Source organism: Nicotiana sylvestris, chromosome 12, assembly GCF_000393655.2.
Source record: "Nicotiana sylvestris chromosome 12, ASM39365v2, whole genome shotgun sequence".
NCBI classification, from domain to species: Eukaryota; Viridiplantae; Streptophyta; class Magnoliopsida; order Solanales; family Solanaceae; genus Nicotiana; species Nicotiana sylvestris.
In genome coordinates, this window is record NC_091068.1 from 77,746,981 (window position 1) to 77,759,685 (window position 12,705).

Below are 12,705 nucleotides of genomic sequence, written 5' to 3' on the forward strand. Positions count from 1 at the left end.
GGGGAGGGGAATCTCGCGTGGGAAAATCCGTTAGAACGGTGAGAGGAGGGATGGGGGAACGCGTGGGTTGTGGATTTTAGGCTCACTCGCCATGGATTTGCCTGAATTTGAGGCTTGTTCGCGCGAGTTTGGAGAAGATGAACAGTAGCGTTCGTCGTTTGGGGTCTCTGATTTTGAGCTCTGTATCTATGGTGCATATTTTTGAGGAGTGGGTCAGGTCAGGCGGGTTTGGGCCGGGTTTTTATGTGATTGGGGCGGGTAGGCAGATGATGTAGGTTTGGGCTGGGGGTTGGGATTGATTTTGGCCCAAATTTCCTTTTCATTATTTCCTACCCCCTTTTAATTCATTCTCTTTTCAATTCATAATTCCTTTCTTTTCCCAAAATCAAAATAAATCCTAGATTAATTAATACTAATTTTTAAACTGAATTAACCTACCATATTAAATTAATTAATTAATTCTAATAATTGTTACTACAAATAATTAGAAATCCAATTGAAAAAACTACTAAAATTCAAAGTTACAAATAAAAAGTGCAAAATAAACTATTTTTGTGATTTTTCCTATTTTTATAAAATAATTTGTCAATTAATCCTAAAAATATAAAATTAAGTCCTAAATGCAAATGCAACATATTTATTATATTGTTTTGTATTTTTCATTAGTTAAACAAAAATAAAAATGCGCAGACAAATGCAAACAATTATCAGAAAATGCCACCAAATTTTAAAAATTCCAAATAATGAAAAGAAGTTATATTGTTTTGAATTTACGGGAGTAATTCATATAGGGCAAAAATCACGTGCTCACAATAAGGAGGCAAGTGATCTAGAAGATCACATGACATAATACTTCACAAAATCTCAGGAGAGGTTCAGGTACTTGAATATATGAATAAAGAGATTTCTATGTTATGTCTTTATGAAAAAATATTGGAACCGATATAAAATGTTCGACGACGACATCTATCATAGCGCTAAGTATAGATGGGATCTTAAGTCTGTCAAATACAACCACAAAAATATTGGCCAAATGGAAGAGCCAAAATTCGAATAGAATTGGTTTCATATGAAAGACATGTAGTTTTGGATATGTAGTTCAAACAATTAAAAATATAAAGTCAATGGTATGTGCTATCATCTTTATCTCAATGGTATGTGCAATAACCTTTATCTATCTTATATGTCTATCATGACATAAAACTTGATATGTATCTAAAGTCTATTTATATGACTTATATGGCAATCCCTGAAGGATTTAGATCGCTTAAAGCATATACAATTTTTGATCCTGAAATACCACATCCTAAGTGCAATTTGTGCACATATGTATTTGCTATAACTATAAGCATGATAATATGAGAGTGGGAATCTCTATGAAGATATTAAAATGGCCATTCCATGGCATTTTATGAAGACATTACATATGTCTCAAAAAATGATGATTTCAAGGTGCAACATATTTATTCAAGTTGATATGGATGATTTATTAATCAAATCTCTACAAATAATCTTTTGAAGATGGTGTACAAGATTGGAATGCGAATGTTCAAAGATGTGAATTAATGTTATCATCAGGTGGAGTTAATACGCGTTATACTTTTTTCCCTTACAAGGTTTTGTCCCAATGAGTTTTCCTTGCAAGGTTTTTAACGAGGCAACCAAAAGGCGTATTGTTAGATATATGTACTCTTTCCTTCACTAGCATTTTTTTCCACTAGATTTTATTTTAGTTAAGGTTTTAACGAGGCACATTATCTGTTGAATAGACATGGGGGAGTGTCATAAATAGATTTTTATTTAAGGTGAATGTCTATATTTTTGAGAGATTGTAGGGATTGTACTTGGTGGCTATGACACTCTTTCCCTATAAATAGAGGGGTCCTATTTAATTGTAATTCATCCCAAATTAACAAAATTCTGTCTCTCTACTTTTCTCTGCAATACTTTTCTTCTTCTTTTATTGTTTCATAACATTCAGGAACTTTTCATTTTTTGTAGCAAACTTTTCCTTACCAGCAACATTAGTTCAATTAAATAAAATTTTCGTGACACCATTCATTAAAGTATATCCTAACTAGAATAGAAGCAAGTCGCTTTCTAATTGATTACACGCTCAGTTGGGCACAGTCCAATACAGCCCACCTAAAAGTTGGACTGATTTGGGCTAAATATGTAACCGAGAGTTGACTCATAAGAAAATTTATCAAATATTCTTTCTTTTTTTTAAAAAAAAAAAACTTTTTCTTTGTTTGACATGCCATATATAGCAAAAAATATTAATTAGTTTTGTATGTCAATTAAATAAATTTAAAGAATAAACAAAGAAATTAAAATTTGATTAAAGTTGGATGAGTTGGGCTATGACTCATTATTTAGCCTATTTTGATCCACTCATCTTAGCTTAAGTAACATCTGGATAGGTTATTGACTGTCCATTTATTGACTCTATCTAATAATGTCATACTTTAGGTCATAAGTTTGAATTTTTTTAAACTACGTGCTCGTTCAAACTATGAGCCCGTTTGGATTGGCTTAAAAAAAGTGGCTTTTAAGTTAAGTGCTTAAAAGTACTTTATAAGTGCTGGAACTTATTTTATAAATAAGCAGTTACGTGTTTGGACAAAAGTGCAGAAACTGAAAAAAAACTGATGAAGTGTTTAGTAAACAAGTGTTGGTAAGCATTTTTCTTATTAAAATGACTGAAATATCCTTAAAGTTTGCAAGAATCAAGTAGCAATAGAGGAGGTCGGCGCCAGCGGAGGATGTTATCCCAAAATCCACGTAGAAACCGCCCTTCAACCAAGCCTCACGTTTCAAACGAATTAACTCCTTCTCTTGCTCCTCATACTCCTTTGAGGACTATTGCCCTGTTATAGATTAGTTTTCGGTTCTCAGCATTCTTCTTCTTTGCAACTACAAGTTCTTGCTTCTTTGCAAGAGCCCATTCCTCACTCCTCTTCTACTTCTTCAAGACTGACTCTGGGATTGGAGTTTCACCCATCGCTTGGAATTGTGGAGGTGAATGGAACGAGGGGTTGCTGGTCGGGGGCGAGAGGGGATAGTATATTTTAGGGTTTTCTACTGAGGTGTAATTTCGGGATTAAGAAAAATTATAAGGGATAAAAATGTAATATTCTTGGTCAAAGCAATATGGTTTTTAAGCCATTTTCAAAAAAGTTAATTTTCCAATTTATTGATTTTGGCTTTTTATTTACGTAGATTTTAACATTTTTAAGTCATTTGTTTGATTGCCAAACACCCTACAAGTTAAAAAGTGCTTAAAAGCTGATTCTATATCACAAAATAAAAGTAATACAAAAAGTCCTAATTGAGCAATCACAACTCTAAATATAGATAAACAAAGTCACTTCTCTTTCTTTTATATTAGAAAAGTCAATTATCGTTTGCTATTTGACTCAGAATGTCATTTTTTTTTTTATGAGAAAAGTTATTTATTTTTTGATATCCCTCAAATAATCACTAAGTCGGAAAGTGATGTATCCTGACACTTGTTTACGTGAAACGTGATTTTTTTTAAATAAAATAAAAAATATTAAATCCAACTCATTTTTACCAAAAATCTCAAATTCGACCCAACTCCCGACTCGTAACCCCCATTCATATGCTAAACAAATGCTCAAAAATTTCATTATATGTTAAATAATTTTTTTATCTGTCCAAAAATAATGCTTTGGACATAAATGTTTAAGTATAGTAGAAAGAGTTTGTAAGCATCATCTAGTATGATTTTGCACTTTGGGAAATATTCTTCACAAAAAATATTAATAACTGATACAATATGATGTGAACCAGGGACGACTCAATGAATTTCGTGGCTTAAGGCGAAACCATATAGAGAGGCTCTTAGATTTATTTTATAAAATATTTACACTAATAATAAAATTTACTTTCTAAATAATAAATTAATCATTTAAGATAAAAATAAATGAATTTCAAAAGAAAAAATAGAAAGAAGAGCACAAAAAATAAAGTGGTGGACCACGGATGTTGAGTGTCACGACCCGAACTTCCCACTGTTGGGACTGTCATGGCACCTAACATTGAACCCGCTAGGCAAGCCAACGTTACTGATTATTTCATCTTTTTACTTTATTTTTTAACAATTTACAAGTTAATATAATAAAAACACAGCGGAACAAAATGCGGAAGAACAGAACTTAACAGATTAACTAAGTACAAATACGAAACCATAATAAAACTCCACCCAGAACTGGTGTCACAATCTCACGGGCGGTCTATAAATACTACAAACAAAGGTCTAAACAAGGAAATGTACATTTGTTCGAAAGTAGATAGACAGAAAAGAAATATGATAGAAGGGGACACCAAGGCCTACGGACGCCTGCAGGACTACCTCAGGTCTCCACTGGACTGAAGGCAGTACCTCGAACTACGGTCTGTAGGGTCCAGTACCGGGATCTACACAAAAAATACAGAGTGTAGTATCAGTACAACCGACCCTATGTATTGATAAGTGTCGAGCCTAACCTCGGCGAAGTAGTGACGAGGTTAGGACACAACAAACATCATGAACCTATGCAGTTAAACAATATCTAACAGAATAACAATAATGGAAGCTAAACAGAAATTAACGGGAAGGACAACATGCTATGGGGGGGATACCAGAATAAAGAAACACAGTAATAATGGAAAACGAAACAATTAAGGCACTTGAACCGATAATAGCAAATAGTCACAGCAATAGAAAATGAATGCACGGGACCACCCTTCATGCTTTTACTCTCAATCCTCACCATGCAATCAATAATGAAAATTTGCACGGCATCATCCTTCGTGCTTTATCACTCTTCCTCACTATATGAATAATAGGAATGTGTACGGCATCACCCTTCGTGTTTTATCTCTCTTCCTCACCATATGCATCAATATAATGAAAATGTGCACGGAATCACCCTTCGTGATTTATCACTCTTTCCTCACCATATGCATAAGTATGAATATGCACGACATCACTCTTCGTGCTTTATCACTCTTTCCTCATCCAAACAATTGAAACAATGACATCCTGGCAAGGGAGTCAATAATAGAAATAAATACATTACGGCAAGGGAATCAGCTATAACAAATCTCGTTTCAACAGTTAACTTCATAGAATAAATCCCAACTTGGGTCAATACCCAACAACGGTCAAACACCAACAAAATACCATAAGTTTTGTCCAACATGAATAATCATCAATTTAAGCATAAATAGTACATAATAAAAATCACGACAGTCACAGTGTAAGACACACGGTCATGCTTGACACCAACGTTTAGATACTCGTCACCACACTTATACGTCGTACACAACACTACACGTAGCAAATAAGACATAACACCTATTCCCTCAAGCTAAGCTTAGTCCAAACACTTACCTCGGGTTCCACGGCCAAACTCAAGCCTCAAATACCGCTTTCCTTTTAGATTTCACCTCCAATTCACTTGTATCTAGCCATAATTAACTTAATAACATCAATAAGTGCTAAAGAATTCAACTCCAATGCTTAATTATAGGTTTTCTATCATTTTTTCCAAAAAGTCAAAAATCGACCCCGGACCCGCTTGGTCAAAACTCGAGATTCGGACCAAAATCCGATTATCCATTCACCCACGAGCCCGAATATGTAATTAGTTCCAAAATCCGACCCCAAATCGAGGTCTAAATTCCCAAATTTGCAAAATTCCCAATTTTCCCAAAATCCCTAATTCTACCATGAAAGAACAAGATTTAGGCCTAGAAATCTAATGGGTGTTGATGAAAAAATGAAAGAGATGAGTTTAGGAACACAAACCTAGGATTTGGTGTTGAAATTTCTCTTCAAAATCGTCCAAGGTCAAATTCTATGGAAGGAGATATGAAATTTTAAAGAAATTCCGACCTAGGTTCTGTTTTAAAATCACTGGACAGGTCTTCATCGCGTTCGCGAGAGACCTGTCGTGATCGCGATGCACAACGGCCTAAGGCCTTCGCGTTCGCGAAGGCATTCTCCCCCCCCCCAGCCTCCACGTTCGTGATCCAAGTGTCGCGTTCGCGATGACTATTTCACCCCTCCCCCAGGTCCCTGCCAAAATGGCCTTCGCGTTCGTGATAGCCAGGTCTCGTTCGCGAAGGGTAATGCTCCCAACGCTCCGCGTTCGCGACTTGTGCCTCGCGTTCGCATAGAAGGAATTATCCTTCAGACAAATTTTACTCTTCGCGTTCACGAGAGTTCCTTCGTGAACGCGAAGAAGGAAATATCTATGCACCTGCAACAACAAAATAGCATAAATCTCTAAGTCCAAAACATCCCGAAACCTATTCGAAACTCACCCAAGCCGTCGGGGTTCCAACCCAAACATGAACACAAGTCTAAAAACATTATACGTACTTACTTGTACGATAAAATTGCCAAAATAACACCTAGAACTACGAGTTTACCATTAAAATCAAGGAAAAATCTCAAGAACTCTTAAAGTTTTCATTTGCATAACCGAGGGTCCGAATCACGTCATATGAATTTCATTTATTACCAACTTTTACAGACATAACTTAAATATCATATTAGACTTGTACCAGGATCCGAAACCAAAATACGGGCCAGATACCATCGAAATCAAGCATCGTTAAATTTCCAAAAACTCTTATATTTTCAGTTAAATAATTTTCTTCAAAAATTCATTTCTTGGGCTAGGGACCTCGGAATTCAATTCTGGGCATATGTCCAAGTCCCATATTTTTTTACGGACCCTCTGAAACCATCAAATCATGGGTCTAGGTCCGTTTACCCAAAAGCTTGACCGAAGTCAACTTAAATTCAATTTTAAAGGAAAAATTAGTATTTTTCTCAAATTTTTACATAAAGGATTTCCGGATATACACCCAAATTGTACACACAAATAGAGGTGAGACAAAAGGAGGTTTGTAAAGTCTCGAAATACAGATTTGACTTTTAAAACAAGAGATGACCTTTTGGGTCATCACATTGAGGTCCACAAAGTTTGATTTAGCTATCATCACAAAGAAAAAATAAAAATAACGTACATAACGTAATAACTTAAGTTTTGAGCATTAACGGTGTCAAAAATATTAACTCCTTATGATCAATTTAAATGATAATTGTAGTTTATTCTATTAAGTAGCACTTATTGGTGAATATCTAAATTAAATTATTAATAACCTAATATAATATGTCAAATTAGGCTAAAATAAAACAATGCATGAATACTTTTGTGTTCATACAGTTTGAGAGAATATAGTAAAAGAAATTTATTATTTTTTCGATATATATAACTTAATTCCTACATAAAAAAAATAAAATTAAAATTGAAGTCTGAAGCAAATATGCTAATTAATTAATAAACAAAAGTATCATAATTTATGAATTTATTGATATAAAATACCCACAGTCAAATAACAAAAAATATATACTATAACACTTTTATTTATATACTATTGCTGCTGCTGCTGCTACTACTACTACTACTACTACTACTACTACTACTACTACTACTACTACTGTTGTTGTTGCTACTGCTACTATTACTACTACTACTACCACTACCACTACCACTACTACTACCACTACTACTACTACTACCACTACTACTACTACCACTACTACTACTACCACTACTACTACCACTACTACTACTACAACTACTACTACTACCACTACTACCACTACTACTACTACTACTACTACTACTACTACTACTACTACTACTACTACTACTACTACTACTACTACTACTACTACTGCTACTACTACTCCTCCTACTACTACTGCTACTACTACTACTACTACTACTGCTACTACTACTACTACTACTACTGTTGTTGCTGCTACTGTTGTTGTTGTTACTGCTACTACTACTATTACTACTACTACTGATGTTGTTGTTGCTGCTACTGCTACTGCTACTATTACTAATAATAATAATAATAATAATAATAATAATAATAATTTAGATATTCACCAATAAGTGCTACTTAATAGAATAAACTAAATCTCTCTCGGTGCACGTTAGGTGATAGCTAGCATGTGCCCTCGCCGGAAATGGGAGGAAGAGGGAGACCAAAGAAGAATCATAGCAAAATACTAGTAATCGAACGGAGAATCACAGAAATCATCACAAGGGAGCAAGGAAAGCAACATACAAAAGCAAAAGACAAAATACAAGAGGAAGATCTGGATCTGGATAGTGACAACGAGCTGAATTGGCCAGATCTGAGCTGCAATCAAGCACAATCAGTTGTCTTAAAGAGCCCAGTCACTCAAGAGATAAATAAATGAACGTTTCACCGGTTACAATTGGTGGAGCGAGTATGAGCAAAATAGTGCCCAATGTAACAGTAACTACAAGCTTGGTAAAGGAGCAGATCAATGGAAGAGTATAGTTGAAATTGAAGATGATAAGCACAAGCATGAGACGAAAATAATTCCAAATGGTAATATAGGAAGGTCCTGCGTAGGTCTACTTCAGAACAACAAATTTGCAGCAAAAGGAATGAATTAGCATATATACCACCAGTGATACAGGACGGAGAAGTAGTAGTGCAAATACTGAAAGAGGACATACCTGAGGAAAATCAGAAGTGGAATCGAGCAATAATCCTGTATGTAGTTGGAAATACCTCAACTATTGGGACTATTGAACGATTCATAGCTGGACCGTGGAGTAAAATCAGAAAACCAAAGGTACTATTCCATAATGATGGTTGCTTTATAATTCTGATGAACAGTTGTGAAGATAGGGATGATGTGTTAATGAATGGATTGTATACTATGAACAACAGACTAGTTATACTTAGATCATGGACTGATGGATTTGATTTCGATGAGGAAGTGATGAAAACCATTCCTCTATGGATAAAATTCCCAAAGCTTCCATTGAACTACTGGAGTAACCAAGCTCTAAGCAAAGTTGGGAGTAGTTTGGGTAAGCCCATGTATGCTGATGCATGCACCACAGTGGCTAACATGATTTCATATGCTAGGATATTAATCGAAATGGACATCACTAGGGCACTACCAGGATCAACCAAACTATTTGATCCCAAAGTAAAGGTGATAGAGCAGGTGGTACAATATGATTGGAAGCCTCAATATTGTCAAACATGTTGCTAGATTGGTCACTCATGTCAAGACCAGCATAAACAGAATCAGCAAGGTGGTCAACAAAGGCTTTGAGTACAGAATCAGAAGCAAGAATGGAGAGCTCTGAGGGCTCTTGATCCTAAGGTGGATAAAATTGATGCACATGGTATATTTCTGAAATAAGTGAAAGAAGAATGTGAGGTGACACAAAGCAAAAAGATAAATGAAGAGCAATGGCAGTTGGCCAGGGAAATGTCTGCGTCAAAGAAGAGCATGGGATTGAGAAGTGAGAATTAGATCAATATTGGTAATGTCTTCAAATCCTTAGTTGATACAGCACAAAAGATTATGCAAATATCTGAAGCTCAAGAGAATAGTAGAGGGCAGCCTAGCAAAAAAGGTAGAGGTGGTGATCCCAATCTAAATACTATAGGATGATGAATATTATATCGTGGAATGTTAGGGGTCTGAATAAAGTCTATAAGCAAGAAGAACTCAAGAAAATTACTTGAGAGAATAAGGTAGTGTTAAAGGATGTGCTAGCAAATAGAGTCAAAGAGACAAATGTTGACTCAATAATAAAGAAGGTATTTAGAACTTGGAAATGGATAGCAAACTATGCTGCTACTCCAGGAGGTAAAATATGGGTAGTGTGGGATCAGACAAAGGTGGACTTTGAGGTATATCAAATTCATAAACAGTATATTGCAGGACAGGTGACTATAATTCAGAGCAGCATCAAGTTTAACTTTGGAGCTGTGTATGGAATGCATACTATACAAGAGAGGAAGGCATTATGGGAATATATGAGGGGTACCATAACTGGAATCAGTGGTCCTAGTGTAATAATGGGGGACTACAACATTATCCTAACTAGTGAGGATAGAGTGCAAGGGAATGCAGTGCAAGAGTTTGAGGTGAGAGATTTCAAAGAGTTCATATTGGATGTTGGACTAATTGAACTAAGAACTGTGGGTAGAAAGTATACTTGGACAAACAACCATGTCCATAGTAAAATAGACATAATTCTTGTTAATGCTGAATGGATCCATAAGTAGCCTACAATGGAGGGGAGTATTTTGAAGCCTGGTTTCTCTGATCACTATCCTTTGAGTATAACTTTTGATGACAATAACCCAGCTGAAAGTAGACCTTTCAAGTTTCTAAACTATCTGGCACAACATAAGGAGTTTGAGGATAAATTGAAATAATGATGGATAAAAGGGAGCAAAGGAACTGCAATGTTTAAGGTTTGGAATAAGCTCAAATTGCTAAATATGGAGATGAAACAGTTGAATAGTCATGAGTTCAACAATATTGGGCATAAAATTCAAGCAATAAGATCAAAATTGGAAGGTATACAGGATCAAATGTTAGGACCAGGGAATAACAGTGAAATAATAGCTCAAGAAAAAGTTATAAAGATGGAATTGGCTAAGTGGCTAGAGGTTGAGGAGAGTATATTGAAGTAGAAGTCAAGAATTAAATGGATCAAGCTAGGGGATTCAAATACAACATATTTTCATGCTTGTGTAAACAATAGGCAAGCAACAAATCATATTGAAAGTTAGGTTGACAGGGCAGGGCATTTATTCCAGAGTCCTAATGAAGTGGAACTAGAGATCCTGAATTTTTATAAATTGCTACTTGGTACATCAACAGCTCAATTGCCAGCAGTCAATGCAGAAGTCATGCAGCAAGGATATATGATGAGTAGGCAACAACAATTGTAGCTGATAAGAACTGTCACAAGAGATAAAGTCAAACAAGCAATACAGGACATTGATGATAACAAAGCACCAAGATGCGATGGATATAACTCTTTCTTCTTTAAGAAAACATGGCATATACTAGGTGAGGGGTTACTGAAGCAGTGATGGAGTACTTTGAAAGTGCTGAAATGTGTAAATCTTTTAATTGTACCACCATTACTTCGATCCCTAAAGTAAAGAACCCAAATAGCATAAAGGAATTTAGACATATATCTTGTTGTACAGTGCTATATAAGATAATATCAAAGATTCTAACAATAAGACTGCAGGAAGTCATGCCAGATCTTATTGATAATTGTCAAATAGCCTTTGTTCCAGGAAGGTTGATCACAAATAATATCATTATGAGTCATGAATTGGTTAAAGGCTATGAGAGGAAGAATATCTCACCAAGGTGCATGCTAAAGATTGATATGTAGAAAGCCTATGATTCTGTGGAATGGGTATACCTTGAACAGGTGATGAAAATGTTGGGAATTCTAGAAAACTTTGTAAAATGAATAATGGTATGTATTAGCATAGTCTCTTATTCTATCATAATTAATGGTAAGTCAATCAAGCCCTTTGAAGCAAGAAAAGGACTTAGATAGGGGATCCCCTATCACCATTGCTATTTGTGATGGCCATGGAGTACCTATGCAGACTAATAAAGCAATTGAGGAACAACAAAGAATTCAAATTTCACCCAAGATGTGCTAAAGTCTATCTAGTACAATTGAAATTTGTTGATGACTTATTGATTTTCTGTAAGAGGGACATTTAGTCTATCAAGACTCTACACAAAAAATTTCAGACTTTCTCTGCAGCTTCAGGTCTAATTGCAAATCCAAACAAAAGTTGTATCTATTTTGGAGGAGTTGACAATAGGACACAACAACATATTATGGAATTATTAGGATACACTAAATGAGATCTACCTTTTAGATATCTTGGTGTTCCTTTGAGTACAATAAGGTTGACAGCAATGCAATGTGAACCCCTAATTGATAGAATGCTAAGCAGAATTCAGTGTTGGACAACAAAGTTTTTATCATATGCAGGTAGAGCAATGCTGATCAAGAGTGTGTTAGTGAAAATTTAGAATTTCTGGACTCAAATCTTTATACTACCAAAAAAGATTAGACAGTTTATAGAAACAATATGCATGAGGTTTCTATGGCCGGGCAGTGCTGAGCCAAGTAAGAAGGCATTGATTTCTTGGGATAAATTATGTGCTCCAAAGGTAGCAGGAGGGACAAACTTCATCAATGTAAAATTGCGGAATAAAGCAGCCATATGCAAGCTTCTTTGGAACATCTGCACAAAAAAAGAAAAATTGTGGGTTCAATGGATACATGCCTACTATATAAAAGGGAACACTATATGGAACACTCAGCCAAAGAGCACATCGTGGGTTATCCAGAAGATCTTCAAGGCCAAAAGACAGTTTGAAGAGGCTGGTTATTCAGAAGAAGATGTGAATCAAATGGAAAAGTTCTCTATAAAGCAAATATACAAAGCATTGCAAGGGAGATTTCAAAAGGTGTCATGAAGGAAGATAGCCTGCAACAACAATGGGCTTCCAAAATGGATATTCATATTAAGGTTGGCACTAAAAGATAGGTTATCCACCAAAGAAGGCTAGCAAGATGGGGATTAGTAGAAGACACAGTATGTTCATTGTGTCAGAGAAAGTATGAGATAATACAACACTTATCATTGAATGTGAATTATCAGATGTTGTATGGCAGAAGCTTCTACATTGGCAAGTGATCATGCCCAACTCTAGTCCTAAAAAGGATAAGCAGTCGAAGCAAATATAATCCAGTCTAAAAGTCTGGAGTCGAATAC

At 35.4% G+C, this 12,705-nt stretch overlaps 1 protein-coding gene across 1 annotated transcript; it reads left to right on the plus strand.

Moving 5' to 3' along the window:
• Window positions 1-10,380: 10,380 nt before the first annotated feature.
• LOC138883250 (uncharacterized) lies at window positions 10,381-12,406 on the plus strand. Its single transcript, XM_070163928.1, has 4 exons — window positions 10,381-10,561; window positions 11,194-11,269; window positions 11,800-11,940; window positions 12,043-12,406. The coding sequence occupies exons 1-4, from the start codon at window positions 10,381-10,383 to the stop codon at window positions 12,404-12,406; spliced, it is 762 nt and encodes a 253-aa protein (XP_070020029.1).
• The last annotated feature ends 299 nt before the right edge of the window (window positions 12,407-12,705 follow it).

Excerpts from the sequence above, each read along its gene's own strand:
- LOC138883250 (XM_070163928.1), top strand. The coding sequence starts at position 10,381 with ATGGAGATGAAACAGTTGAATAGTCATGAGTTCAACAATATTGGGCAT. Across the intron at positions 11,270-11,799 it reads AGGAAGAATATCTCACCAAG|ATATCTTGGTGTTCCTTTGA; the intron begins GTGCATGCTAAA and ends TCTACCTTTTAG. Across the intron at positions 11,941-12,042 it reads GCAATGCTGATCAAGAGTGT|TGCTGAGCCAAGTAAGAAGG; the intron begins GTTAGTGAAAAT and ends ATGGCCGGGCAG.